The 26,976-nt window shown below is 55.6% G+C and overlaps 19 protein-coding genes across 19 annotated transcripts; 8 read left to right on the forward strand and 11 right to left on the reverse strand.

The window, feature by feature from the left end:
• Positions 1–38: 38 nt before the first annotated feature.
• On the forward strand, positions 39–1,441 carry BFR1 (multicopy suppressor of BFA (Brefeldin A); the record flags this gene model as incomplete). Its single annotated transcript, XM_056208719.1, has 2 exons — positions 39–191; positions 218–1,441. 2 exons carry the CDS (start codon positions 39–41, stop codon positions 1,439–1,441), a joined length of 1,377 nt encoding a protein of 458 aa, XP_056064694.1.
• A 260-nt stretch (positions 1,442–1,701) lies between these two features.
• Positions 1,702–3,398, reverse strand: KAR3 (kinesin-like nuclear fusion protein; the record flags this gene model as incomplete). The annotated part of the gene is made up of 2 exons (XM_056208720.1): positions 1,702–1,942; positions 1,969–3,398. 2 exons carry the CDS (start codon positions 3,396–3,398, stop codon positions 1,702–1,704), a joined length of 1,671 nt encoding a protein of 556 aa, XP_056064695.1.
• A 549-nt stretch (positions 3,399–3,947) lies between these two features.
• MVES1_003911 (uncharacterized protein) lies at positions 3,948–6,006 on the forward strand (the record flags this gene model as incomplete). The annotated part of the gene is made up of 3 exons (XM_056208721.1): positions 3,948–3,955; positions 3,981–5,946; positions 5,974–6,006. 3 exons carry the CDS (start codon positions 3,948–3,950, stop codon positions 6,004–6,006), a joined length of 2,007 nt encoding a protein of 668 aa, XP_056064696.1.
• Positions 6,007–6,913, reverse strand: MVES1_003912 (uncharacterized protein; the record flags this gene model as incomplete). The annotated part of the gene is made up of 2 exons (XM_056208722.1): positions 6,007–6,032; positions 6,058–6,913. The coding sequence occupies 2 exons, from the start codon at positions 6,911–6,913 to the stop codon at positions 6,007–6,009; spliced, it is 882 nt and encodes a 293-aa protein (XP_056064697.1).
• A 116-nt stretch (positions 6,914–7,029) lies between these two features.
• Positions 7,030–7,909, forward strand: MVES1_003913 (uncharacterized protein; the record flags this gene model as incomplete). Its single annotated transcript, XM_056208723.1, has 5 exons — positions 7,030–7,077; positions 7,105–7,185; positions 7,212–7,418; positions 7,447–7,507; positions 7,533–7,909. 5 exons carry the CDS (start codon positions 7,030–7,032, stop codon positions 7,907–7,909), a joined length of 774 nt encoding a protein of 257 aa, XP_056064698.1.
• A 206-nt stretch (positions 7,910–8,115) lies between these two features.
• Positions 8,116–8,900, forward strand: MVES1_003914 (uncharacterized protein; the record flags this gene model as incomplete). Its single annotated transcript, XM_056208724.1, has 2 exons — positions 8,116–8,247; positions 8,274–8,900. The coding sequence occupies 2 exons, from the start codon at positions 8,116–8,118 to the stop codon at positions 8,898–8,900; spliced, it is 759 nt and encodes a 252-aa protein (XP_056064699.1).
• Positions 8,901–8,933: 33 nt separating this feature from the next.
• Positions 8,934–10,151, reverse strand: MVES1_003915 (uncharacterized protein; the record flags this gene model as incomplete). The annotated part of the gene is made up of 4 exons (XM_056208725.1): positions 8,934–9,463; positions 9,490–9,873; positions 9,900–9,955; positions 10,003–10,151. 4 exons carry the CDS (start codon positions 10,149–10,151, stop codon positions 8,934–8,936), a joined length of 1,119 nt encoding a protein of 372 aa, XP_056064700.1.
• A 146-nt stretch (positions 10,152–10,297) lies between these two features.
• Positions 10,298–11,116, reverse strand: PRE7 (proteasome endopeptidase complex; the record flags this gene model as incomplete). Its single annotated transcript, XM_056208726.1, has 1 exon — positions 10,298–11,116. The coding sequence occupies one exon, from the start codon at positions 11,114–11,116 to the stop codon at positions 10,298–10,300; it is 819 nt and encodes a 272-aa protein (XP_056064701.1).
• A 116-nt stretch (positions 11,117–11,232) lies between these two features.
• CNA1 (protein-serine/threonine phosphatase) lies at positions 11,233–13,161 on the reverse strand (the record flags this gene model as incomplete). The annotated part of the gene is made up of 3 exons (XM_056208727.1): positions 11,233–11,499; positions 11,529–12,494; positions 12,673–13,161. The coding sequence occupies 3 exons, from the start codon at positions 13,159–13,161 to the stop codon at positions 11,233–11,235; spliced, it is 1,722 nt and encodes a 573-aa protein (XP_056064702.1).
• A 90-nt stretch (positions 13,162–13,251) lies between these two features.
• Positions 13,252–13,890, reverse strand: MVES1_003918 (uncharacterized protein; the record flags this gene model as incomplete). Its single annotated transcript, XM_056208728.1, has 1 exon — positions 13,252–13,890. One exon carries the CDS (start codon positions 13,888–13,890, stop codon positions 13,252–13,254), a length of 639 nt encoding a protein of 212 aa, XP_056064703.1.
• Positions 13,891–13,956: 66 nt separating this feature from the next.
• Positions 13,957–15,312, forward strand: MVES1_003919 (uncharacterized protein; the record flags this gene model as incomplete). Its single annotated transcript, XM_056208729.1, has 3 exons — positions 13,957–15,103; positions 15,138–15,220; positions 15,250–15,312. The coding sequence occupies 3 exons, from the start codon at positions 13,957–13,959 to the stop codon at positions 15,310–15,312; spliced, it is 1,293 nt and encodes a 430-aa protein (XP_056064704.1).
• Positions 15,313–15,691: 379 nt separating this feature from the next.
• Positions 15,692–16,317, reverse strand: RPL19 (60S ribosomal protein L19; the record flags this gene model as incomplete). The annotated part of the gene is made up of 2 exons (XM_056208730.1): positions 15,692–15,923; positions 15,962–16,317. The coding sequence occupies 2 exons, from the start codon at positions 16,315–16,317 to the stop codon at positions 15,692–15,694; spliced, it is 588 nt and encodes a 195-aa protein (XP_056064705.1).
• An 896-nt stretch (positions 16,318–17,213) lies between these two features.
• MVES1_003921 (uncharacterized protein) lies at positions 17,214–18,282 on the reverse strand (the record flags this gene model as incomplete). Its single annotated transcript, XM_056208731.1, has 3 exons — positions 17,214–17,303; positions 17,354–18,134; positions 18,278–18,282. The coding sequence occupies 3 exons, from the start codon at positions 18,280–18,282 to the stop codon at positions 17,214–17,216; spliced, it is 876 nt and encodes a 291-aa protein (XP_056064706.1).
• A 71-nt stretch (positions 18,283–18,353) lies between these two features.
• On the forward strand, positions 18,354–19,789 carry MVES1_003922 (uncharacterized protein; the record flags this gene model as incomplete). The annotated part of the gene is made up of 6 exons (XM_056208732.1): positions 18,354–18,412; positions 18,445–18,492; positions 18,527–18,887; positions 18,919–18,927; positions 18,977–19,127; positions 19,293–19,789. The coding sequence occupies 6 exons, from the start codon at positions 18,354–18,356 to the stop codon at positions 19,787–19,789; spliced, it is 1,125 nt and encodes a 374-aa protein (XP_056064707.1).
• Positions 19,790–19,890: 101 nt separating this feature from the next.
• MVES1_003923 (uncharacterized protein) lies at positions 19,891–21,203 on the reverse strand (the record flags this gene model as incomplete). The annotated part of the gene is made up of 2 exons (XM_056208733.1): positions 19,891–20,860; positions 20,896–21,203. 2 exons carry the CDS (start codon positions 21,201–21,203, stop codon positions 19,891–19,893), a joined length of 1,278 nt encoding a protein of 425 aa, XP_056064708.1.
• Positions 21,204–21,323: 120 nt separating this feature from the next.
• MVES1_003924 (uncharacterized protein) lies at positions 21,324–22,175 on the forward strand (the record flags this gene model as incomplete). The annotated part of the gene is made up of 1 exon (XM_056208734.1): positions 21,324–22,175. One exon carries the CDS (start codon positions 21,324–21,326, stop codon positions 22,173–22,175), a length of 852 nt encoding a protein of 283 aa, XP_056064709.1.
• Positions 22,176–22,201: 26 nt separating this feature from the next.
• MVES1_003925 (uncharacterized protein) lies at positions 22,202–22,940 on the reverse strand (the record flags this gene model as incomplete). The annotated part of the gene is made up of 2 exons (XM_056208735.1): positions 22,202–22,491; positions 22,520–22,940. The coding sequence occupies 2 exons, from the start codon at positions 22,938–22,940 to the stop codon at positions 22,202–22,204; spliced, it is 711 nt and encodes a 236-aa protein (XP_056064710.1).
• Positions 22,941–23,303: 363 nt separating this feature from the next.
• On the forward strand, positions 23,304–24,011 carry MVES1_003926 (uncharacterized protein; the record flags this gene model as incomplete). The annotated part of the gene is made up of 1 exon (XM_056208736.1): positions 23,304–24,011. One exon carries the CDS (start codon positions 23,304–23,306, stop codon positions 24,009–24,011), a length of 708 nt encoding a protein of 235 aa, XP_056064711.1.
• Positions 24,012–24,245: 234 nt separating this feature from the next.
• Positions 24,246–26,684, reverse strand: MVES1_003927 (uncharacterized protein; the record flags this gene model as incomplete). Its single annotated transcript, XM_056208737.1, has 1 exon — positions 24,246–26,684. The coding sequence occupies one exon, from the start codon at positions 26,682–26,684 to the stop codon at positions 24,246–24,248; it is 2,439 nt and encodes an 812-aa protein (XP_056064712.1).
• Between the last annotated feature and the right edge of the window lie 292 nt (positions 26,685–26,976).

Below are 26,976 nucleotides of genomic sequence, written 5' to 3' on the forward strand. Positions count from 1 at the left end.
CACGAAGAACCCACGTTGCTTCTCGCATCGAACCGAACATGGCGACACAGATAATGCCGACCGCAGAGACCACGGAGGAGCAGCCGCAGGTGACGATTGTCAAGCTGCCTGGCGGAAAGCCTGACCAGAAGCATCACAATGCGGAAATTGAGAAGACCAAGGCTGAAATTGACAAGGTCCGGCAAAAGCTGGTACGTTGCTCGCCTCCTGACCACAGACGAATGTACGCGCGGCGCTGAACGGCGAAGGGCTCGCTGATATGCCCGCGGGCAAGCGGCGTGCGGAGCTGCGCGCCGAGCTGGATGGCCTTCGCTCGCAGCAGGCGGGTAGCAAAGGCTCGCGCGGCAAGGTGTTTGACGAAATCAAGACGCTGCAGGATGAGATTGCGGCTAAGGTCAAGGCTTTGCAGGCAGCCAAAACCAAGGCGCCGTACAAGTCGACCTCGGAGCTTGATGCGCATGTTGCGCAGATCGAGGCGCAGATTGAGGCGGGCTCGATGAAGATTGTCGAGGAGCGCAAGGCGCTGAACGAAATCTCGGCGCTAAAGCGCGCGCGAAAGCCTATGGAGCAGCTCGGCGAGCAACAAGTGCAGATTGACAAGCTGCGTACCCAGGCCGAGCAGCTGCGTGGCACGCTGAACGACCCCGAGAGCCAGGCATTGAACAAGCGCTACGACGAGATCAAGCAGGAGCTCGACGCGCTTAGCAAGGAGCAGGAGAAGACGGTAGGTAGCCGCAGCAAGCTGCTCGCCCGGCGCACTGCCTTGTCCAAGGAGCTGGACGACTTGCACCAGGCACGCCGCGATCGGCTCACCGCTTACCACGCCGAGAACGACAAGTACTACGCAAAGATGACTGCCGAGCGCGAGCGCCGTCAGGATCAGTACAAGCGTGAGCGTGAGGAGGCTGAAAAGCTGAAGCAGGATCACGAGGAGGTGCAGATGCGTGAGGACGCGGCACTGCCTGCGTTTGCAAAGGAAATTGAGGACTGCGAAGTGCTGATCCGCTACTTTGGCGGCAACATGGAGGCGCCCTCCGATGCGCCTGTTGCACCTTTGCGCAGCGCCAATATCCCCGGCGTGGCTCAGCCGCGTACCACGGAGACAGAGGTGCCAGAAGGTGCAGTCATTGTCAAGAAAGACGAGGAGGACTACTTTGCCGGTACGAAGAAGAAGGCTGGCAAAAACAAGAAGAACAAGGGTGCAAAGCAGAGCGAGGGTGCTGACGAGGCTGGCACGCTGCAAGTGCCGTTCGGCATGCTCTCCGCGTTGCTCACGCTCAGCATTCCGCCGCCAATGAACCATGCCGACTTGCCGCGTGTCGTGGACAATGTAAGACTGAAGCGCGAGTACTTTGTCTCGAACCAGGAGCGCTTTACAAAGGAGAATATGGAGAAGGCCGAAAAGCGCATTGCCGAGCTAAAGGCGATGCGTGCGGCGTAGTGCAGCTACACTGGGGCGTGGAAATGCTGATGGAAACGAGCAAAATTCCATAGCGTACAATATATAGCGCATCGCAGCGAAGGGCGATGCGCCATGACTAGAAATACAAGCACACCATCCACGTTCTATCTACCTATCCCCTGCGCCGCTCTTGTTTGCACGCGCTTGGCCGACATGCGTGCCATGTACCTTTGTCGCAAACCGCAGCGAGCAGAGCGTCTCGCTTAAATGTGCGGCCATGGGCGATAGTGCCAGCAACATCAGTCTGCGGTGAGTATGTCACCCACGCACGTTTTCGCATTTCCTCCGAGACTGTTCTTCAAGAGCCACGTCAGTGTCGAGTTGCGATACGGGACATGCCGCGCCGCGCCGCCATTCGGACCATTGCCCAGCGCGGCAATCACGTCGGCAAGACTGCTGAGTGATTTGTTGATACTCTGTGCCTCTTTGAGGCGCGTCGGGTCGTTTGCCGAGCCGCTCGCTGCGAGACGCTCCGAGCCACTGGGGTCAGTTTTGCATGCACGTACGCAAGATCCACAAGATTCAGCGTCGCATCGCTCGTCTCGTTTGTGCTGCTATTTTTTCCGCGCACACGCAGCATGAATACACTGTGCGAGCGACTAGAGCGCTCGTTCATCAACGTCGCTGCTACTTGTCTCCGCTTCTTGGCGCACTCGAGCAAGGAAAACACATCTTGGGGCCCGTGCATCGGCACAGTGACCGTATTCGATACACTCGTGTGTGTCGCTGTGTGTCGAACTTCGTGCTTCTCCTTGTCCGACGCAGCGGTGCCGAGCAGGTCGTAAATATGGTCCAAATAGATTTGCAGCATTTGCGCCTCAAATTCGTATTCCCACCCCTGTGCACGCAGCTTCTCTGCAACTTGCCATACCATGTGCATAGCGCGGGGAATCAAACCTGCAGTGTCGTGCACAATGGCGCTAGAGGGCATCTCTGCTCCGCCTTCCAGCGTATGCGTTTTGCCCGAGCCCGTCTGCCCGTAGGCAAAAATTGTCGTATTGTACCCATCGAGCACGCTCTGCATGAGCGCCGAGACTTCCACAAACACGTCCTTCTGCGTCGCACTGGGAGGAAAGACGCGATCAAATGCGAACGCATGCGTGCGTTTCGTCGCAGCGCCCGTCGCACTCTCAGCGTTGGCGACAACCTCGAGCTGCGTCGCAAGCATTCCATCCGGAAACCGGATCTCTGCCTCGGCCAGGTCGCCGTCGTGCCCTGCACGAGGCGGACGAACACGCGCATAAACACGTACATTTCCACGCAGCTCTTGCACTTGGTTGTGCAGCTTGCGGCGCAGTGTCTCGGCGGCACACAGCTCCTGTTCAAGATGCGCGTTGCGCGCTTTGATTTCCTCTGCTTCAGTTTGCATTGCGCGTGAGCGATCGTCGTGTGTCGCTAGCTGTCGCATTAGCAGCGCCGCATTTGCGCGCAGCGATGCAACCTCGTCCAACAGCGCCGCATGCGCCGCAGATTGCGCGCTTTTTTCCTCTTGCAAAGTGCGGATCTCGGCACGCTGTGCTTCCACTTCCAGTTCAAGCGCTTTTCGAACCTTATCCTGCTCCGCACGCAGAAGCTCGTACTCGTAATCGGATACGCCGCGCCATGAAGAGGCAGGCGCACGGTTCGCATTCGCGGATTTGCGCTGCGCGCTCAGCACTTGGTCCTGTTGTTTCAGCCGCACGGTCTGCTCCTCTTGCTCCTCTTGATCGCGCATCTTTGTCGCTTCGCGCCGCTGAGCCTCGACGTGAAAGAGGCCATGCAGCAGCGAGCGATTGTGTGGATCAGGCTCGCTGGGCAGGACGCGTCGCGCTCCGACGCGGTTCGTCTCATTCTCCAACGCGCCACGGGGCACATGTGAAGCGATGTACTTGCGCTTGGCCTGCGCGCGCGTCTTGCTGGGCGACAGCTGCCCATGCGCGGTCGATGCACGCTCCATGCGGCAGCCAAAGCGTGCGCGCCGAGAACAACACAAAGCACGTGACTGGGTATCTACGACGCTACAAGCGCTATGCTGGGATGGAAGCGTGTGCTGCGCTCGTGGGCGAGTCGGTATGGTGCTGTGCTGCTTCTTGAAAATGCTCGGGAGGTGCTTCAACTGCTGTGAGTATTGCGCGTACATACCCCATGGGCGCTTGCACATTGGGCAGAGCGGCTCGCGCTTCTCCGACAGCCATTTCATAATGCAGTGTCTGTGGAACTCGTGGCTGCACTCGCCAAACGCTAGTGTAAGCCACACAAGAAAAGAAGGAAAAACGTACCGAGTGGGCAGGCATTCCCTGGCTCGCGGCATGCGCCACACACGCCGTCAAAGTAATTTTGGCAAATCCCACACACATCGTCCGGATCACGCACGGCCCAGTCTAGCGTAAGTACAGACACCTACGCACGCCAATAGGCCACCGGGTGCCACTTCCGCACATGCACCTTCATGGCGACAGGCAAGCGCGCGACGGCGCGACGACGCGCCAAAGTAGTACACACCTCCATGAGCACGTGGCACACGCCGCTTGTCATCCAGCACGCCCGCGCGATTGTCGCCGAGCGTCGCTATGGGCAACACACAATCTGCACTGGAAGGGGATGCTTCGCGGCCCAAGTTTAAGCGGCACCCCAAGAAGCACACACTTGACAGTGGCGCGCGTGCAAAGGTTACGACTGTCCCCGAGGCGCGGGTGACGGTGCATCGACCTGGCCATCTCTACTCGCACAGTATCGGCGCCAATGACGATGGCAGCGATGCCGGCACCGGCGAATCTACACCCGAGCATTCTAGCCGCCGTGATGGCACAATGGATGTATCTGAATACAAAGGCGTCGTGCTTGCCGGTGCGAACTATGCGCGTATGGCAAACAGCGAATCCAGTTTTGGCGATTCCTCTCGCGGCTCCTCGCAGGCCGATTTTAGCGCGGTGCACAGCGATGGTACGTATGAAGAGAGCAATTTTGAGGATGTTGCGCGCGATTTACCTGCGCGCGCCGACAGTCCCACCGCGCCACCGGTCCAAACTGCGTTTCGGTTCCCCCGGATCGATCCCGAGACGGCAAACAACACTACCGAGCATGCGATCAAGACGCCCAGGGCGAAGGATGTGAGCTCTATGCATACCCCTCGCGGCAGTATGGCAGACGGCAATATAGTGAAGACGCCTCAGCCTGGCGCAGACTCGTTCCCGCGCTTGCAGCACCGCGCATCGCTGTATATTGACGACGATGCGCTTTTGGGCTCGGTCGACGACAGTTCGGTGGTCCAGCCTGGTGCCGCGCATGACAGCGACAAGAAGCGCGCTTTGAAAACATACCCCTCCTTCCTCAAGATTCCTACTGCGCTACCACGCTTCCACGCACAGCAAGAGGGTATGCCCTCCGGCGACGGAGTTTCCAACTTGCTGGATATCTGGCCGATGCCCATGTACAGCGGGAGCGGCACGCTTAGCAGCACAGTGCATGCACAGCCGCCGCCGAGCTCAGAAACATCGCCAACGTCGTCGCTCAAGCTGGAGTCGCAACACGACATTGCGTCGCTTCGTGTCCCCTCTACTCGAAGCACTGGTTCTGACATACGGCGTGGGCGCGAAACAGAGCGCCTGGAAGCACCGTCCGAAATGCAGTACCGCCAGGCGCAAATCGAGCAGGTGCAGAGGGCGCTGGAGCAAGCGGCCCTCTCCGCACCCGAGCCCCAGCAAGAAGCGGCGCAGCGCACGCGGGTGAACCTCATGTGGCGCGGCAAAGGAAAGCATGTGTATGTTACAGGCACGTTTGCCGACGAGTGGCGGAGCAAGATTCCGCTGCGCCAGCTGCGCCCCAACACGCCCTTCATCGGCACCCTGTACCTCCCGCCTGGCACGCACCGATTCAAGTTTATCGTGGACGACCGCTGGCGCGTTTCTAGAGATATGAATACAGCATCCGATGGAGACGGCACGCTGGTCAACTATGTCGAGATCTCAAGCTCCGCGCAAAAAGACAATGCAGACAGCGCGCTGCACATGTCCAGCTCCAGCTCGAAATCGAAGCGCGAATCGAGCGTGGAGAGGATGAAGCCAGATACGTCGCGGTTCAACGACCCTGCCTGGGCGAGCGCTATGGCTGATCTCAAGATGCAGCAGCGCACGTCGCGCGACGCGTCGGGCGAGTGGGATATGCTTACCGAGGAGCTACCTGGCACGGAAGAGAACCACTGGACTGGTGAGGTGCCGTCCGCCGTCGAGCTCGCGCAAGAGACTGAAGAAGCGCTGCACGAGCACGAAATGGGTGCAGACGCTGCAGAGCTGCTGCCGTCGCCGCCGCAGCTGCCGCGCCAGCTGGAAAAGGTGATTTTGAACTCTTCTCCCGCGACTAGCGGGGCAATTAATACGATGGCTACGCTGGTCGACGACAACAGTGTGCTTCCTGCGCCAAATCACGCCGTCTTGCATCATCTCGCCGCGAGCGCGATCCGGAACGGGGTATTAGCGATCGGCACCGTGACGCGGTTCCGACGCAAGGTGCGTTCCGCTCATTGCTCACCACAGTATGTAACAACGTTGCTTTATCGACCGGTCTAATTACGTGCGACGATACATGTGTAGGTCTGGTATCAGTTCGTAGCAACGTACCGGTCTTGTACGGATATTCAAACTTTCCCCGCAATTTGTCGATCCACTTGCGTCCTGTGGCGGTGTCGGGCCCCTCGAGGATCTGCCGCATCTTGTCTGTGAGCAGCTGCTTGTGTTCGTCACTGAGAATGGAGATATATGATTTGGACATGACGCGGTCGATAGCGTCCTGCTCGGTGGTCGGCAATGCACGCTGAATGTGGACGGGAGGAAGCGGCTGGTAGTATTTTTGGTAGCTCGGCGTCTCCTCCATCTTTTTCCACAGCATGTGCCGGTACTGCGTGGCACCGGCCTCGTAGCGCTCGTAAAGATCACGGAAATCTGCGACCCACTTGGCCGCGCTGCGGTCCTCCAAGTTCCACATCAGGGCCAATACACCGCCAGTACGGAGCGTCGCGGCGATGCGGCGCAGCGCCTTGTCAAAGTCGGGTGCCCAGTGCCATGCCTGAGCAATAATGACAATGTCGGCACCAGGCGTGGCATTGTAGTCCTCAAATGTAGCCTCCCCCACTACTACTACGGCGTCTTGCTTCAGCTTGCCTTGCTGCTTTAGCCTGTCGACCTCGCCTTCCTTGCCGTTTTTGCCAAAGAGCGAAGCTCTCAAGCACTGAAGCATGCCTTCTGACGGGTCAAACGCCTCTAGTCGCTCGATTCCGCCGTGCGCGCCGCCATGCTCGAGCAGGAGACGAGTCGCAATGCCCGTCCCCGCACCGAGCTCGACGATGCGGAGAGGCCCGTTGCTCTGCGGCGCGGCGAGAATGCTGTTTATTACCTGAACAGAGTACGAAGGACGTGCCTTGTCGTACGAACACTCGGTTGCCGACTTGTTGAAGCCTTGTTCCGCAACGGGGTGCATGGTGTAGGGTGTGCGGGCCAAAAAATAAACTAAAAAAGGCCCGTGCAACGGGCGCTCAATTAGCCCGATTTATGGCAAAAACATCTTCCCGGGGCTGGGTAGTGCTTCCCTCCAACATGCCGGTCGAGATCGAAGTGGATGTGATTTTGTTCGACATGGACGGGGTGCGTATAGCATACAGCTAACCCAAGACATTGATCGACTCCACGCCCGCGGTAAATGCTACGTGGGTTGAGTTTGCACACGAGTTCGATCTGGACCTGGACGATGTGGTATGTTGGTGGCCTACTCACGCCAGCTGCACAATGCGCACGGAAAACGCACCGTGGAAAACATTACGCATTACATTCCTTCTCTCACAGAAGAGCAAGTTCAGTCGGCGGTGGTGCGCTTCGAGACGCGCGTGCTCGAGATTGCCGAAGAGAATCTGCGCACCTCCAAAGAGACGGGCGTGGCGAGCGGCACTATTGTGCCAATGCCAGGCGCGAAGCAGCTGCTTTCCGAGGTACGTATACTATGAATTCTCACTCTAGCTCGACGCAGGAAGCGCTGCGAATCCGCACCGCCGCCAAGGCTGGGCCATTGTGACGAGCTGTACGTATCCTTGCGCTGACCCAAGCGACACGTGCATACGCCAAGCGCGCATTCTCCATGGCCGAAGTCGGGCCAATTCCCCACGTGTTCATCACCTCGGACGACTGTACGCATGGCAAACCTGATCCTGAGCCGTACCTTAAAGGCGCCGAACGCAGCAACGCCGCAATCGCCACGTGCATCGTCGTGGAGGATGCGCCGCCCGGCGTCCTAAGCGGAAAACGCGGAGGCGCACGCGTCCTTGGCCTCGAGACGACGCACGACGGGAAGCGCATGTGGGAATGCGGGGCTACATGGCTCGCCCAAGACCTGAGTAAAGTCCACGCGCGCTGGGACGGTGACCACCTGTTTGTTCTTCTCGATGCAGCGCCGGCGCCGCAGTACTGCGGCAAACGTATGTAAACCACGTGGTATACAGCTTATTGATTGGCCAACACCTTATTATCGCCTTCCAGTGATGGTGCACGGATGACCAATCAGGGAAGCGAGGCAAAAGCGTTGTTCGTACAACGTAGCGTGCGCTACAGTACAAGAAACGTTATAAGAGTCATTGGCTCGTTCTCGCGAAACCGCCCGACCATTCTTGCTTCTTACCACATCCACTTACAATGCCTGTTTTTAACGTCACCGCCGATGGCATCCTGTTCGATATGGACGGCACGCTGATCAGCTCGACTGCTGCGCTGAGCGCAGTTTGGGTCGAGTTTGCGAAGCAGTACGACATGGACTTGAATGATTTGGTACGTGCTAGTGAACCTAACAATAGCTCGAAAACTCGCACGGCAAGCGTACCAACGAGAACCTGCGCGAGCGTCTCCCGCAGTTGACCGACAAGCAGTGCGATGACGAGGCGGTCCGCTTCGAAAACCGGATCATTGAAATATCGGACGAGAAACGTGCCAAATTAACGACGGCGCCTGATGCGAAAGACCCGCAGGGCACGATCGTGGGCCTTCCTGGCGTCAGGTCTTTGCTGAGCCAGCTGAACCAACACAAGCGCCCCAACCGTGACAGCTGGGCGATTGTGACCAGCGCTACGGGCGACTATGCTCGCCAAGCGTTCCTTTCCACCAAGTCGGCTGGCCTCCCTGCCGTGTTTATCTCTTCAGATGAGGTGAATAACGGCAAGCCGGACCCTGAGCCGTATCTCAAGGGTGCGCAACTGAGTCACTTTGACATCAAGGACACCATTGTCTTTGAGGACGCCCCGGCTGGCGTACTTAGCGGCAAGCGCGCTGGTGCGCGTGTTCTTGCGGTCACAACCACCCACGACGCTCAGCGTCTGTGGGATAACGGCGCAGACTGGGTCGTGGACACTCTCGATAAGGTCTCGGCTCACTGGGAGGGCGATGTGCTGCATCTCACCATTGACTCGAACGAGAAGCCACAATAAATTAGGTAGGCTTGTAGTTTTCTACATGCTCGGCTAATTGCCAATCAGTACACTCACAGCTCCCTCGACACTTCCGCCGCTCAGCAAAAGCGCACGCAGGTTGGCCGCTGCATCGTAAAAGCCCATCCCTTGCAGCTGCTCCAGCTGCGCGGCGAAACGCTCTTCAGGCGCGCGGGTATCGGTGGGCGCGCTCGGTGCGGAAGGCGCTCCGCCTAGGCCGCCCAGGCCAGCGAGAGCAGCGAGTGGATTTGCCGCACCGCCGCCCTGGCCAACGAGACCAGCGAGTGGATTTGCCGCGCCGCCGCTCTGGCCGAGCATCTGCTGCAGCTGTGCAAGACCCTGCTGGGAATCCATATTTGCGCCGCCGCCCATGCCACCGAGGCCGCCAAGCGCTGCAAACAGATTGGGCGGCGGGTTCGTCTCGCCAGCGTCGTTTGCCGCGCGTGCGCCGCCGAGGCCGGCACCGGCACCGGCACCGGCGCCGCCAAGCACCTGCGATAGCTGCGCAATGCGTTGGATCGATTCGGGGTTCGTCACCATTTCCTGAAACTGCTCCGAGCGCACTGTGGTCAGCAAGCGGATAACGTACACAGCTCCCGCATATGCGGCCCCATCGCCTGCATTTGGGGGTTGCTCGCAATGATGTGGTCCACGACCTCAGGCTGGGAAAGCATCTCGCGCATGTGCTGCAAGAATTCAGGGTTCTGCATCATGCCGAGCATCACGTTAGGGTCGCGGGGGTTCATCCCGCCAAAGTTGCCAAACATGCCGCCCGCCTCGTTAAGCAGGCTCGCCATGTGCGGCCCGGCATAGTCCGCACGGTTCAGTGCAGAGAGAGGGTTGTTGGTAAACTGCTGCCCAGACGACAGGTTCGCAGGCACGCCCTGCGATTCTGCAGTGCGCGTAGCGCTCTGTGCAGTGGTTCCCGCGTCTGGAGTCGTTCGCGCGGCGCCGCGGACCATGTGGATGGTGTCTGGTGTAAGGCTTTAAGATACGTACGTCCATTTTGAACCTGGTACGACTCGAGCGTGTCGGGGTCCTTGAGGACTTTACCGCTGTAGATCAGTCTCTGGCTACGTGTTCGCCGCGTCGTGCATCGTACCTGTCCGTTCGAAACTCCTTGTTTGTCTCCTCGATCTTTTGCTTAAGTTGATGGACGCTCATGTCAAGCGTCACATTCAGTGATAGCTTCAGGGCGCTAGGGCCCCTGATTGTCACCGTAATGCCGCTCTCCTCTTGCGTGCCCGTCATGCGGAGAGTAATGGGCGCACGCACGAGTGGCAACGACCTGTTCGGCCGAGTTGGCGAGGCAAACGATTGCGCCGCGTGGAACGTGCCAGGAGAATGGGACGGTGCAGCGAGGCGCAGCTAGGTACAGTGTCCATCTATCGTGCTATCTAGTCCTTCTTAAGCTGGCGGTGAATCACCATGGAAGCGCCTGTAGTATAGCTGTCCTCTCCGCCGACCGCGTCGACAGCACCAAGTGCTTCCAGATCGACATCGGCAGCTGCTCCTTGCGCACCCTCCGACTTGCGATCGAGCGAGCGGACGACAAACATTTGGAGCGAGTCGCCCACCTCTATTTGCCGCTCGGTCGCAGATGTAAATGAGTCCATGGTGAGTCGCAGCACCTCTGGCAAAGAGAGATGGCCAGGCTCGGGAATGGGGCGCTCGGGCGTTGAGTTCTGGTTCTTAAACATGACTTGGTTGTCCAAGAAGGGCTGGATCAGTCCCTGGGCAGATCCGCTAGCATTGCACACCTGGCGCTCGTAGCTGCCGACAGGGTCGTAGCTGTACACAGCACCCTGGCCTTGCTCGTCAATGCCGCCAAGGATATTGTAGACATAGTATGGGAAGAACCGCTTGCCGTACAGAATTGTCGAGAGCATGCGCGCAATCGAGTGCAGCGGCATCGAGCGCTTGTGGTTATAAGAGTACAGGTCCAGGCTCTGGCGCACACGCGAGACTAGTGCATCAGCATCCGCAGCAAATCCGTTCGTGGCAAGCGTGGCCTTATCTGTGAGACGGAACACTTTGGGCTTGAACCGCGTCTGGATATTGTAGCCTTCCGACTGCCTCGTATCACCGGCAATCACACAAAAGTCCTCGCCGTGGATCGCCATGATGGATCCACCATTGGATGTGTATGGGTTAAACTGGTGGCCCATCGGCGCGCCAGCTGCTGTCTCCCGTTTCTCCAGGAGTCCCACCGACATGTCGTCAAGGCTGCGACGCGCGGCGCTCGGAGATCGAGTAAGGGCACGTGATTCCACGTGCTCCGTGCGCGGACTAAAGACAAAAAGCTGTACAACTACGAGAAATGGAGAAGGGATCAGCGTTGGCCTTCGTTGTGCTCCAGTGCCTCCTTGATCATACTCACGGTGGTCTCGAGAGAGCGGCGCCTGTTTGAAGGTGACGACATGGTCGTGCCCAACGAGCCCGTGTACGCATGGCGGCGGAGGTGCTGCGGCGGCGTATGAAAGCCAGGCTTGCGCGATCCATGAAACTGGGCTGCGGCGAACTTGTCGGGGATCGCGGGGGCCTGTGCCATTCGATCCGGAGTGCTGTTTCCAGAGTTGTCGAACAATGTAGGGGGGAGCTGCAGGTAAGTGTGGAGCAACAACGTACGCGCTCATTTTCAATGTCCACTTTGCGCGCCTCGTCAAAGTTGTGGATGGCATTTTTGATGCCTTCGGACCCGAGCGCGAGCGTACCGTAGGGCAGTTTGCCAGTACCAGTAGCATCTTTGAGCTCTGAGACACGCTCGGCCTCCTCGCGGAGGACAGCGAATACACGCGACATGCGGCCCACGGCGCGAATCTTGTTTTTGATCACCATGCGCCGCTCTGGCAGCTCTGCAAACGGATTCTCGGACGGCTCGCGCATTCCATTCAATTCGACATTCGGTATCGCCGGTGTCGGCAAGGGCTTTTTGCCGAGCAAGGACCGATCTTCCTCCTCCTCCTCCTCTAGCTCCTCCTTGCTGCAAATGTTCAGGATTGCCATGAGCATATCCGTCACCTTTTCGCCCACAAACGGCAGACTCCAGGTGAATACGTCCATAAAGTTCGGAAGCCAGTAGGGATGCGGTGTGCAGTTAAACTGGCGGATGTTCATTACGTTGTTTTCGTACTTAAGTACCGCAGCCTTGTTGTTGTACACATCCAGGTAATTTGGCGCAGAAAAGATTGTCATCACAGAGGGGAAGCCGGTCGAGTTAGTTTTCCTGTACATGCGGTAGCCAGCATCCTGTGCCTCGTGAGCGCGGATGATCGAAAGCAAATTGTTCCGCTCGAGGAACTGGCACGCGGCATTGTATGTGAAAAAGTAGGAACAGCCGCGCACATGATTGTGCACAAAGTTTTCATTCGTCTTCTCCTGGCCAAACTCTTCCAAGGGGTCTGCCCAGAGCAAATCGCAAATCAGACCGTGCGTCGGGGGCTCGCGGAAACGATTAATCATGCGCAAGTCGTCCAGCGTCTGCAGCTGGGGGGAAAGACCACCGTGGATGCAAAGAAACTGCTTGTTCATCACAGCACCGAGAGGAAGGGCACAGAAAGATTCCATACAGAGCTCGTAAATCTCTTCCGAGTACTTGTGTTTGCCTAGCGTTAGCGGTATTGCGCAACCTACATTCGAGTTTAAAGGTAAAATAGTCTGTCAAATGGCGACACTCGTGATTGCCACGCAGCAAAAAAAGCGTGTTGGGGTACCACATCTTCAACGCCCACAAATATAACACACACTTCTATTAGCGCCGCAGGGTACAAACCTCAATAGAAAAGTAACCGCGGTCCACATAGTCGCCCAAAAACAAGTAACGCATCTCGGCGGGGTTTCCGCCCACTTCGAATAGCTTCATCAAGTCGTAATACTGGCCATGGATATCACCACAAACAGTGATTGGCGCGTCCAGCTCCAACAGGTTTGGTTCTGCACGCAAAATCGCTGTCGCATTGGTCAGAATGTATTTGGCCTGCTCGTCCGTGAGACGTCCTTCGCGATAAAAGTGGTTCTTGAGAAACTGTATATCGGGCTTAGAGGGGTCTTTTTTGCTCCAGAATTGCTCCGGCGTTGGTTTGTGAAATGCCGGCGCTTGCACTTCCTTGATGATGCGCTCCTGCGTTGACACTTGCTCACCCTCATCCGTCGTATAGACCGTGAAATCAATCTCGGGTATCGGCGGCTTGTGCGCAATTTGGCCATATGCATTTTCCAGACGCTGCTTGCGCTCTATCGGCGCTGTATCCGCACCGCTCATCACGATGGCAACTGCAATGTCGTGGTCGCTGTACAACCGCGCCTCGCCGAGGAATTGGTAATCTAACAAATGTAAGTGTGTACTATAAAGCTACAGGTCGGTCATCAGGGCGTCTGGAGGGTCGATGGCGCGGCTGGATTGTGCTACCGCGTGAATCGGTGGCTGGTATAATACGAGCGACCGCATTTTTTCTGGCGATGCAAGAATAGATTGGTCCTGAGCGGTGGCGAGCCATTTCGGCACGCATGTCGGCTCTTTAGGCGTATCGCCAAGCTGCGCGAGCACGCAGGGGTTCACTTGGTAACCTGATTGCGTATAGCTGGGCCCATCCTCTTCTTCCAAATCGTCTAGCGAGCTGACAAAGGTGCGGTGCGGCGAAATGTCGTATGAGCTTCCTTGGCTCATTTCCGCATCGCATACCTCTGGGTCCTGCCACTTTTTCTCTTCCAGGCTCATCATCTCCATATTTCCGTCCATGACTCCATCTATGTGCCGGCGCTTGTATGCTGGCACAATGCGCGATGGCGACGAGGCGCCCTTCGCGACACGCTCATGCAGCCGCTGACGCGTGCCCAATTGCGCGTCTTCATCTCCGTCTTCGCTAGAATCGGCATGTTCGTCTTCAGCCGATACCCACAGCTTCCATCGCTCCGAGTCAGACAAGAGCGCCTCGCCCCAGGCCCGCTTCTTCGAACCCGGCATTGAGACGCGCCACAACGCAGCAGCCATGCTGTGCTGCACCAGGCACCATACAGTCACATGACTTGCGGTCAAGCCAGCTTCCATTACCCCACCATGGATTCTAGCGTGTCGCGCCGCAAGCAGGAGGTCGATTCGCTCTTTGCGGATCTCTCGATAGAGATAGATTCTTCGAAGGAAAGTCTTGCACCTGCGCGACAGCAGCCACACACGGCATTCAAGGCTGCGGATACTTCAGGCGACGATGCACAGCGTCTTTTGGATGATTTGGAGGGGCTCGTGCAGCGAAAGCGTTCGCAGAACGATGTAGTGCAGCCGCGCTCAGACTCGCAAGTGCCATATACTACGCCGCACTCAAGTACGCACAGTGCATCGCCGGTTCCAGGTATGCCGGCTCGCGATGCGCCCGTCAAAGAACCGACCCAAGAGCAAGAGCGTCAAGACACGTCTGAGCCGTCAGCGTCGGGCTGGGCAGCATGGGGTGAAAGTATTTTCAGCCATGCATCCAAGTACACCGAACAGGCGCGCGTAGAAATTGGGCGCCGTGCCGCGACGCTAACAGAGGGGCACGAGACAAATGCAGAAGGCGCCGCAGGTGGGCTCCAGCTGCAATTCCCCAAAGGACTCCGCAATATTGTGCACGATGCGGGACTCGACCAATTTGGACGCAATCTCTCTGAAATGGGAAAGCGCGGCTGGGACGAGCTTTTAAGCGTTGTTGCCCCACCCCTCGAGTCCAGCGAACGGCTCGAGGTGACGCTCTCCCACGATATGGAACAATATAAGAACCTTGAGGGGGTCGTATTCAAGGCCCTTTTGGGGGGCATGGAGAATGCTGGCGTGACAGAACTGTCCGTACGCACATATACTAGCGACCGTGCGGAAAAGGATCGTACGGAGAGTTCTGTGCCGCTGGGCACGGATCAAGTTGCAAGCAGCAAAGAAGAGGCTGTGCGCCGCAGCAAGGAGGCAATCGTTCCGATCATCCAACGCATACAAGAACAGAGAGCTAGTGCGGAAGACGATTCTGCATTGTCGATTGTGCTGCACATCCAACCATTCTTCCAACGTGCACTCGAGATCAAAGAGGTGGGTCTATTGGATACCATCATCACACCGAAACAAGCGCTTTCTTCGCGTGCGAAAGAGAAGCAGCAAGATGTAACATTCATTGTTTGGTGGCTGGACCCTGCGTTTGGGCTAAGTCATTATACAGTGAGCCAGATGCTCCCTTCTTGGTGGCGTACGTATACTTCTAGCGCCGTACTCACATCCAGTTACCGTAGCTCCCGAGCGGAATGCATGGGTTGCACAGCGAATCGACGACGTAATTACAGGGGCATTACACGTAGTTGCCGAGGTATGCATACTGTGGTAACTGACCCACAGGACTATATCCAAAGCCGCGCAGCCAGCTTTGCCTCGGCCTTCACTGCCACAGAGACAGCGTAGCATTGCTGGGCGACTGGGGAGGAGCGTTGGCCCGTAGTATGGCACCATTGCATTTGCAGGTGCCCAGCGTAGATGCAAGACAAAAGTTGCTATGCACTTTTTATAACCAAACTACAAAGGCGCGGTAGGAAACGCAAGAACAGGACAGTTTACCAGTAATAGCCGCCTGGACCATTGCCGGAGCATCCATGCGGGCGCACAAACGTAATACATGAGCTTGGCAAGTAATGGAAAACCAAGATGCAATCCAACAACACCACAGAATGAGCCTGTGGTGCAACTCATTGGATGTCAAATGTGCAAGCAATTTTGTATTGATATCTGGAACAGATCGTCACATCGACATGCGCAGTGCCTTTTGGGGGTACGGGAATAACGTCTACTGCTTCTCCTCCGTCTCGTGCTCGATGGCGATGATAGCAGCACGCTTCTCGGCAACACGCTGGGCGCGGCGCTCGCGCAACGTCCTGTTGCGGAGACGGCGGGCCTCCATCTGTTCGGCAAGATGCTTGGACCGGAGGTTCTCGGCCTTGGCCTTGTGGATGTGCTCCATAAGGACACGCTTGTTCTTGAAAACATTACCCTTCGACTTGAGGTAGAGCTCGTGGTACCTGCCCGTTAGCAATCGTTCAACAGATAAAATACATACAAGTGCTTGTCAATCTTGCCAGACTCACGGTACTTTCGGAGCAGGCGACGCAGCACACGCTGACGGCGCATCCACTGCACTTTGGTAGGGAAACGAGCGTTTGCGGTACCCTTCCGCTTACCGGGACCAGTGTGGCGACCAAGGCGCTTAGCAACATGAAGCCTGCGGGTGCGCTCACGCGAGTGCGAAACAACAGGCTTACGGATGATCTGACCATCCTTAATCAATTTGCGGACATTCGCACGCGAGTTTGCGTTGGCAATGTCGGTCTGCTCGGCGGGGTCGAGCCAAACCTTGCGCTTGCCAACACCAAGGACGGAAGCAGCCAGACGTCTTTGAACACGAAGATTGACCATGGCTAGTAAAGTGGGTTAGTATGCTGCTTTCGAGCGTTGCAAAGCAACAAGGACACACACCTTACTAGTTTGATGTGAAGGCCGAGGGACACTTGGCTCGTTCTGAAGCCAGCGCAAAAACTCCTTGCGCCGCAGGCATCAAAACACGCACCCATACAGGGTCCCATAACATGTTATGCACAAAAATGCCTCGGCATTTTTATATACACGTGACTCACTGTACAGTTTCCCTTAACTAGTGAGGCATATTCCATTGGCTGCACTATTGATCGAGCAAATGGGGCCAGTCTAATATGCGCCTTTGGTGCAGCCAAGTCTGTCTTTTCACCACTACTGTTCCTTTGAACTTTATACAATATGGTATGTTGCCTCAAGCAATCCCGTCGTCTGTGGGCGTTTGCTAACATTACTACAGCCTCTTACCGTTGATCTCATCAACCCTTCTGCCGAGCACGAACAACGTCAATACAAACTCAAGCGTTTGGTTCAGAGCCCTAACTCGTTCTTCATGGACGTCAAGTGCCCCGGCTGCTTCGCCATTACCACCGTCTTCTCCAACGCACAGTCCGTTGTCCTTTGTGGCAGCTGCGCGCAAGTTTTGGCGCAACCTACTGGTGGTAAGGCCCGCCTCGCTGTTGGTATGTATTGCTTTCTATGCGAAATGGATGGAAATACTAACACTGTACAGGCTGCTCTTTCCGTCGCAAGGCGTAAATTTGTTTGTTGATTCTTATCATCAAACAAAATGTTTTTTTTACGTCAAAAATGGTTACTTTTGCCGCCTGGTTACCCGAGTCAATGTATTTTGTCAGGTGGCAAACTTTTGAGTAGCTGATCACATTGTAGGTATCATGCAATGTCCTGCACTGTTTCGGAATTTTTACTCCTTAGCTTCGCTATAACGCCTCATGGATTGAATCTTGGGCAGCGATGCGCTGCAGTACCGTCCAAAAAACCTCGGTGTGCAACGCGCCATCATGTGTGCCCTGTCGTAAAAATCGTGTCAGTCCGTGTCCTCGCTGTGTGTTGGACGTACCGAGAGGCTTGTCAGATCTACCTGAACTCGTCCAGGCACGCCATGTACTTGCGGACCATAGATTTGCGCGACGAGCGCAGCGTCACTTCCTGTACGTTTTCCGGCGTACCAACACGCTATCTGGTTTTGCGGATTGTGCATCTGCACAGGTGCAGGTATTGTGACGCTGTGCTGCTCTGTCGCTCCCAGGTGTGCAAGGCGCTGAAGAAGAATGCACGGCTGCGCGTAGCTCAGCAACTCGTCCTCTGGAGAATGCAGCAAAATCACGTTTGTTCGCATAGCTTGCTCCGCCCATATCCACGCATTGCAACCAAGGCCCATAAATACTGAAGCTTCCAGCCCCTTTTGCAGAATCGCTTTTGTGTAGTAGTCTGCATAACCTGGGTATTCTTTCAGTGATTCCGCGATATCGTAAATGCCATCGACAAGGATTAAAGTGCGAAAACAAGCGCGAACATGGGCATCTAGAACTGGAATTTGGAGCGCACGCTTTGTTGAAGCAGGATCTGACTGCATCATTGCAGCGAGCAGCATCCAGGCGCCGACAGAGTGGCCCGCCAAGACCATATTGACCGCATCGTACGGCGCGTTTTGCTTATTTTGCGCCAAAAACGTCAATGCACTGTAGACATCCAAGATGTGATCCGGGAAGTTGATATCAGGTGTCTCCGGCGTGGTCAGCCTGTAGTTGACCAATGCGACAGCGCATCCTGGGTTGGATGTGGAGAGAAATTTTGCCATGGCATGAAACATGGATTTGTCTTCGGAGCACCACATTCCACTGTTGTGAGAAAATAGACAGTAGCGTACCCATGAACAAATACAAGGATTGGTACACGATTTACGTTTGTAGCTTCATGTGGGATGAAGAGATCCAGCGCTTGCCTTTCATCCGTCCCATCTGTATAGGGCAGAGCCAAGTACGTCATGGTGGAGCAAGTGGAGGTGGAGGAACGCCCGGGCCAACGAATCGCCATTGTTCAGTTTGGCGTCTGACACGATGGAGGAACTACCCGAGTCGCGCTTGGGCACAAAGGAGCATTGGGATGAGGTATACGAGTATGTAAAATTGCACTGTGCTTATACGATAGACGCGAATTTGATACGTACAAGGTGATTGGCGATGAGGGCGAAGTTTGGTGTGTACGATGACAAGGATAATACTAACGATAGGTTTGGCGAGGATAGTGTAGAGCGTATGGTTGAATACCTGTCTCAGGTGCTGGAAGGTACACACTTGGATTGCGCGCCGTATGTGCTTGACCTCGGAACGGGCAATGGGCATTTACTGTTCAGCCTATGGGAGGCTCGTGAAGATATGCGAGATGGAGCGTTGGACAGCGCCAAACTTCTTGGAGTTGATTATTCGAAAGCGTCTATTGATCTTTGTCGTACGATTGCCTTACAGCGGGGGAATGGCTGCGAAACAATTCATTTTGACGAAGCCGACTTGCGCGATGCCGCGAGTATCAGGCAGCTCGTCGCGGAAGGGAACAGAGGGAGAGGCTGGGATATTGTGTGCGATAAGGGCACAGTACGTTGATGCTTGCATGTACTCACTACAGCTGGACGCGGTAGGTTGCGCGCGTAGCAGCTAACTGGTAGATTGCCTTGTCATCTCAGCCTTTGCAAGGAAAGTTACCCGTGGATCTCTACATGGAAGCAGTTACGCAGCTCACACGCGCGCCTGCTGGAGCCGAGATGGGCGGTATCTTTTTAATTACGAGCTGCAATTTTACGGAAGACGAGTTGGTCATCCGGTTTGAGCCCGCAGGTGCGTTTCTAAGTTTTTGCTTATTACAGGTTTTACTATGGAAGAAGTCCTTCCTAGCCCTTCTTTTACCTTTGTGCGTAAACCCCGCAAGCTGACCTCAGGGCGGCCAGCAAGGTTCCACTGTAACGACCATTGCGTTTCGTCGTACATAGTCACGTGACCTAGAAGCTGTCGTTGCGTTGCGAACATTCTTTTCTGTCATGCCGCTGCACTCGGATCTGTGCGTGCGGTTGCAAAATGCTGCGCGGGCCAAGTTGCGGTCCGTGCCGGTAGCAAACACAAAAGCAAATTTATGGATTACTTCCATTTTGCTGCAACACGGATTTATTTACAATGTGGCACGGGGAACGATTGCTGGCCCTAGTGCGCAGGATTGGAACAAGGCGCCTGATGTGCGGCGGCGACTGTGGGTGGATCTCAAGTACCGATCTGATGACCGTCCTGTGCTTGAAAATATGAACTTGGTCAGCAAGCCCTCGCGCCGGCTTTCGATGTCCAATGATGAGCTGTTGCGCTGGGTCACTGGCCGCCGCGCCAAGTTTGTGACACCGCTGCGAGCCGGCGAGATTGGAATTATTGACTGTGGAAAGGATGGATGGTTTGAAGCAAAAGAGGCAATGCGCCGCAAGCTGCAGGGCGAGGTAGTTTGTCGCGTGTCGTAAAAAAAACATACCCACCGCTTAAAAATGGCGTGCCTACGATAGCATGAAAGATAGTGACGAACGATTGGTTGCACACTACGTCTACAAACAAAGTCGAGCGTTTACTTGGCAACCTCGACAGCCTTGGCGGCAGCCTGGTCGAGATCGTCAAATGCAGCGATCTTGAGGCCAGAATCTTTGATGATCTTCTTGGCCTCCTGCTCCTTTGTACCTTGCAACCGCACCACAAGAGGGATCTTGAGATCCAATTCCTTCGTGGCTTGTACGATACCATCCGCAATAACATCGCAGCGCATAATACCACCAAAAATGTTGACGAAAATAGCACGCACATCCTTGCTCTGCAGCAGAAGCTCAAACGCCTTCTTCACCGCGGCGGCGTTCGCACCACCACCAACGTCCAAGAAGTTGGCAGGCTGGCCACCATTTAGCGAGAGAACATCGAGCGTTGCCATGGCCAGACCGGCACCGTTGACCAAGCAGCCGATGTTGCCATCGAGCTTAATAAAGTTGAGGCCGTATTTGCCGGCCTCAACCTCGATGGGGTCTTCCTGTGTGAGATCGCGCTGCTTAAACACGTCGATCTGGCGAAAGTCGGCGTTATCGTCAAAGCCGAGCTTGGCGTCCATGCAGAGCACTTCGCCGTCCTGGCTCTCGGCCAGCGGGTTGATCTCAACCTGCGTGGCATCGCGCTCATCAAACAGCTTGTAAAGCTTTTGGAAAATGTCTGCAGCTTGCTTCTCCTGCTCGGGGCCGGAAAACCCGAGCTTGTGAGCGATCTGCTGCGCGGTCTGCGCGTCAAGACCCTTCTCCAAGTCAATGGTGGTGGTAATGATTGCGTCGGGGTTTTCTGCCGCAACCTCCTCAATCGAGGTACCGCCCTCGCTCGAGGCAATCATGGCAGGGAGCTGCTTTACACGATCGTTGAGCAGTGCGACGTAGTACTCCTTCTTCGGCGGGCGCGCTTCTGCAATCATAACCGCGTTGCATTCACGGCCTGCAGCGCCGGTCTGCTTGGTAATCAGCTTGGCACCGATCATTTGCTTAGCAAGGTCGCGGACCTCCTCAGGGCTGCATGTCAGTCTCGGATTGAATGTTGTACGTACGTCTTGACGAGGTGGACACCACCCTTAAGGCCATTGTCAAAATGACCTTTACCACGGCCGCCCGCAAGCACCTGCGCCTTGATCACAACAGGTTTGCCTCCGAACTTCTTTGCAGCCTCGAACGCCTCCTCGGGGGTCTTCGCCGGAATAGACTTGGGCGTATTGACGCCGTACTTGTTGAGCAAATCCATAGAGAGGTACTCGTGCAGAGACAAGAAGCGCTTCTGGCTAGCAAAAGTATTGCCAGCACGCAATGCACGGCCAGTCATGGCAGCACGCGAGCGGAATGTGTTGAGTGCAGGAATCATCTTCACACAGCACGTAAGATCGTCACGGGTAGGGCACGCTCTGATTGTAACGCCGGCGGGACGCCGGTTCATCACGTGACGTGGACGTGCATCAAGCGCCGGTGCCAATTTTTTTCTGGTATGGCGCAGCAACGTGCAGGCCGGGGTGGCTCGAAAGGGCGCTTATCACTGCGAGACACTGCGCCGAAACAGGCGCCGAAACAGGCGCCGAAACAAAAACAGAAGAAGCTACCGATGAAACGTTCCGCGCAGCGTATGGAAGATGAAGAAGACGATGAAGACGAAGAAGACGGAGAAGACGGAGAAGAATCGTCAGAAGCCAGCGACGAAGAGCTCGATACGGACGAAGAAATCAAGGCGCAGAGCAAGCCGCACAGTAAAAAGACACTGAAGCGCAAGCGCCGCGCTGTATCTCCTACAGCATTTGGTGAGGCCATAAAGGAGCTGCTTGGCAATGACGCGTCTGACGCTGAGGCAAAACGTGCCGAACCGGCACAAAGTGCGATTTTATCGCTTGCTCCTAGTGTACGCCGCACAGCGAATGCAACGACGCTGCGTGCAAAAGCTGCACGTCTTGCTCTGGAGAAGCGACGCGAGCGGGAAGAACTTGCGCACGTCCGTGACGTTATCGGTGATTGGGGTCCGCCGGGTGTGCCACCGAAAGATATCAAAGCTGGACTCCCGAATACACCGCAGCTTGATGCATGGATGGAACAGGGAGGAGCAAAAGGCTATGAGCGCCGGCTCCGCAAGGCTGCACAGCGTGGTGTAGTTAAATTATTCAACGCCATTCGTGCAGCGCAGCAGACGAGTGTAGACGAAGTCGACGAGGCACGGCAAAAAAGGCCAAAAGGCTCGACCGCGAATGCACTTGGAAGCGCAGAGGCTGCGGTAACCAAACTCAGCAAAAGCAACTTTTTGGACCTACTCCGCAATGCGCCGCAGGGCACGACAAGTGCACCGAGCAAATGATAGTATACCGTAATTGTACATTAATTCTACGATGTCGCATCCATTGCTTCCAGTTCTTTCTGTAGTTGTTCGGCGCGTCGGGTATACTCAGCAGTCTCTGCCTTCGCTGTGAGGTTCGCCACGCGCAGCGAAAGATTTTGGGAAACGAGCGCGGCCCATCGCGACTCGTACGTAGAAAGCGCATCGCCGGTCTTGATCTGTGCGTCTTTGCGCGCGCGGTTAACTTCTTCTACCTCTTCGCGCTCTGCATCCAGTGCTTGTGACTCCAAGCCGAGTATCGCTTCCTGGTTGTAATTGTAAAGCCGCCAGGCATTTGCTGCGGTGAGTACGTCTAGGACACATACCTCCGTAGCGGCGCAGCAATTCAATGTTCTTTACGCGCCCATCCATGTACGCAAGTTGCACCGACGCATTCCGTAGACTCGCGTCCCACGCTTCTTCCGACGCTTGCAATCCTTCAGCGGGCTCAGGGAGCTGGTATCGATCGGCGTCCAATACGTTGAGCTTTTCTCCACGCTCTGCACGTTCTAATTCCGCTGCAAGTTGAGGCAATTCCTGTTGTAAGCACTCTTTGCGCATACATACCGTAAACACTTGGTATGGAGCGCCAAGCAGCGAGAGAGGATCGTATGCAAGCGTCGCCTTTTCCTGTGCAATTAGCTGCTCGACCGAAGATCGCATATTCGGAATAGTGTCCAGTTCCTGGTCATAGTACGGAAGCGCATCTTGGTACTGTAGCTGCACCTCGACAGGCGCAGTACTCATCGCGGACCTGTTTCTCCACACTGAGAGAAAGCGTTCCAGCTACGACGGTGCGATGGCGCGACGGCGCGGACAAATAATTACGTAATTTTACTTGGTAATCGTGTGGTCTAAAGCAGCGCAAACTTCATTGCCCGCCTTTCCTTGACTGCTGCCTGGCGCTTTCCCCAACGTCAAGGGACATACATTATGCTCACTGCACGCTATGTCGCGAGGATTGCTCAGCCAAGTTCTGCCTTTAAGGCGTTGTGTTTTGCGCCTCACCGCGCAGCTGCCGCACCTGTGGCACGCTTTTTGAGCACTTCGTCTCGTGTCTGCGAGCAGGGTGATAAAGGTACGTTGCATATCCCTCACTGACATTCAGTCATGCACGATTCGCCGTACGTGGAACGTGCGAATATCAACCCGATCGAACGATACATTCCTTTGCAGGAGCCGCTTCATGAGTTTGGCAGCTGGATTCTCTCCGCGCTTCCGAAATATATTCAGCAATACAGCGTGTACAAGGACGAGGTGACGTTTTTCGTCGCACCGTCTGCTGTGATCCCCGTCATGACCTTTTTGCGCGATCATTCTGCGACGCAGTTCAAGGCTTTGATGGATATTTCCGGCGCTGATTACCCTTCTCGGTCGCTGCGTTTTGAGGTTGTTTACCACCTCTTGAGCGTGCGCAACAATGCACGCATTCGTGTTAAGACATATGCTGATGAGCTTACACCCGTTCCCAGTGTCACTGGCCTCTTTCGCAGCGCTGACTGGTTCGAGCGCGAGGCATGGGATATGTATGGCATCTTTTTCGTTGGCCACCCTGATCTCCGGCGCATTCTGACCGACTACGGTTTTGAGGGTCACCCTATGCGCAAAGACTTCCCTCTCACGGGCTACTCAGAAGTCCGCTGGGACGAGGAGAAGAAGCGCGTGGTACATGAGCCTGTCCAGCTTACACAGGCGCACCGCAACTTTGAGACGAGTTCACCTTGGGAGCAAGTCGGCCCTGGCCGTGACTATACGCCTAACAACTACAAGCTTGTTCCGCCCAAACCTGAGGAGGATGAAGACAAGAACAAAAAATAGGCTATGTAGTTGCACCGATCCACGGCTACATGTCGCTGGACAACATTACGCTATTGCACATCCGTCGTAACGTAGCATAGCACATTCAACAGCCAGCATATTTATCTCGGAGCATCGCGGCAAACCGCGCAAGGGACAGGCACCACACAAAGCCGCGCCGTCGCCTTGGTGCTCGAGAGAGAAAAAAGACGCGCTATGGCCGCGCAATGTTTGAAAGCCACGTGGCTAGCTTTTTTACTTGTCCGTGTCGGTGGGCAGGCCGCCGGTGCCGAGACGGCTTGCGAGTGTGCCTACGGGGCCGGGACGGCCGTGCTGCGCTTTAAAACTCTCCAAAAAGTTGGATAGCATTTCCATATCTGTATCACTGGCTTCTTGCGCCTCCGCGAAATGGCGCAGACTTTCAGGGAGCGCCCCGCCAGACGCTAGCAAATGTTGTAAAAGCTCTTCATCCTCGGCGGTGAGTTCTTCGTCAACTTCCATGTCAGGGGAGTGGTCGTGATTATCAGCATGTACAAGGTTGTGTCCAAGCTCCTTTTCCATCGCTTCGAGCACCGCGTCAAAAGAGTCGAGTTTCGCATTGGAAGACTGCGTCGCTGCTTGTGCTGTGCGCTCCTCAGGCAAAGTGTGGTGCGCACGCTTGCTTTCTTTTCTAGGCGGCACAAATGCTAAAGGTAAGTTGACTCTGTACGTGCCTCCATGCTCGCGCCGGTCTGCCAAAATCTGTGCATACTGCTCTTCATTGAGACCCAGCTCTTTACGCGTAAATTCGAGGAAATTATCCATTCCGTCCGCAATTTCCGCGTCAATATCGTCTTCAGCATCGTCAGCATTAATGCCAAGCATTTCATAGCGCCTTGCACGCGCCTCGGCTTCATCGCCTTGGTCATCCTCTAGTGATTCTCCCGAGTCGCTATCCCCTTCATAATGCACACCGCTGCTGAACCCAAGCAACGATCTCGGCTGTTGACCACGGCCCAGATCCTTCGATGTAGAAAACGTCATAGACGTCGATGTTTGCTTCCTCTCCTCCGACGCGTGCTGTTCCGCATTTTTTGCGCCCCATTCGGACGCAGCCAAAGGAGGCACCAATGCATCCATACGCTGCTGCCGTTCCTCTTTCGAGAGCGAAGTATCCGAATCAGAGTCCACGTCAGCGCCGGCCTCTTCACCATCCTCAAAAAGCTCGTCATTTACGAGCGCACCCTCCAGATCGCCTTGTCCTTCCATAAACTGATGCATTTTTTCCGTGAATGCGTTTAAGCGGCCCATTGTTTGTTCTGCTGGATCATTGCCAGGCTGTGCAATGGACGTAAGTTCTTCCGGCAATTGTGCAAGCCAGTCTTGCGCATCCTCGGCTTTCCGCATAGCATTTATATTGTCTGTAGGAACGAGCAGACTGCGCACAGCATCCAGCATGGGCGATGTCGCCGCGCTGTGCAAGACTTCCCATAGCAATGCCGCTTCTCCTTCACCGGGTTTGTGCAGCTGCGATGCAACGCGCACCGCTTCTTTTTCCAGTGCATTCCACCGCGCGCTTCCTTGCACCTCGTCGCCAAAATAACCCAGATGTGTAAGTCTTGAAAGCAACTGTGCATGCGCGGAGGACGACAAAGAGTATGAGGATGTTGAACTAGCAGCCATGCGATGTGCATTCCAACGCTCGGCGAGCATTTCCAATCCCGCGGTTAGCTTTGCTCCGAGGTCGTACCAGCGGCCATAAATGGCCTCTTCCTCCGTAATTGATGCAGATCGCTTCTCTGCGTGGGTATACAGACGGTATTTTTCGACGGCCTTTTGCCACGCCGTGCCAAATGCCTTGGGCGGAAAAAAGTTATCGTGCAAGAGCTGGGCGTACAAATGCCGTGTCATGTGTAGGCGTACAAGGCAGATGCCTTTGACGGGCAAGCCAGAAAGCGATGCATCCTTGGGTAAGGCAAACATTTTGAGGCGTTGCAAGCTTCGCACAGTGACGACATCGCGCGTCGATATTGCGTGGATCGCGTCGGCGACTATCTGAGGATGTGTGCACAGCGCATTTGCCGCACTGATAGGAAGAAATGCAAGCGTGTAATGCTGCAACGTACGCGCTTTCTGAGGATACGTTTTTAATCGGCTAAATGCAGCGTCCTGCAGTGCTTGCGAGGCGCCCGTATCCACCTGTGGGTCGCGCACAATCCTTACGGCGTCCGCAATGCTCAGCACCGGCTCTTGTTCGGTGCCGCCTGTTTTGTATTGTAGGGGAATCAAATGCATAGCGCCATCGTATATCCAAACACGGTTCTTGGCATTTGCGGGTGCGACCCAAGCAGGGAGCACGTCCGCCGCCTCAATCAAGAGAAACTCGCCATCTTCGTCTTCAACTTGGACGCACAAGCCTGGATACGATACGGTCAAGTTGGTCAGTATATACGTCATGAACCATTCATCCTCGACCGTGCCATTCGTTCGCATCGAGATCTGCACTGTCCCGTGTGGCGCGCCGTCCATTTCTGCAGTAGCTATGGGCACTTCGCGATGCCAAATGTAGCCGTTGGCAGCAGCAACTGCATCTTGTATTTTACGCATTGCCTCGGCTGCAAGCGCAGCTCCTGATGTATTGTCATGCTCTTGGGGAACAAGCGTCGCAAGAAAAAGAGACGCCTTTTCCTCCTGGGATTCTTTGGTTTCGTCCATGCACAAAAAAGGTCCGGGGGAGAACAAAGGGTGGAGGTAGGTGGAGAAATAGGCATCACGCGTTGGTTCTTCCCTTGTCGAACTTCGCGTTCGGAATGACGAAACGGGTGCGCAGAGGAAGCGACGCGAGTATGGAAGAATACGAAGATGCGAATGGGTTTGTAAGCCGCTGCTGGCACCAGTTAGTGTCCTTATTCCGACCCACGGCGAAGCGACAGCGGCAGGCCGAGCTTTCAAATGCAGTGCATGCTCCAGATACCACACAGTCCCATGTCGTGCAAACAGAGAAAAG

Source organism: Malassezia vespertilionis, chromosome 9, assembly GCF_029542925.1.
Source record: "Malassezia vespertilionis chromosome 9, complete sequence".
Taxonomy (NCBI): domain Eukaryota; kingdom Fungi; phylum Basidiomycota; class Malasseziomycetes; order Malasseziales; family Malasseziaceae; genus Malassezia; species Malassezia vespertilionis.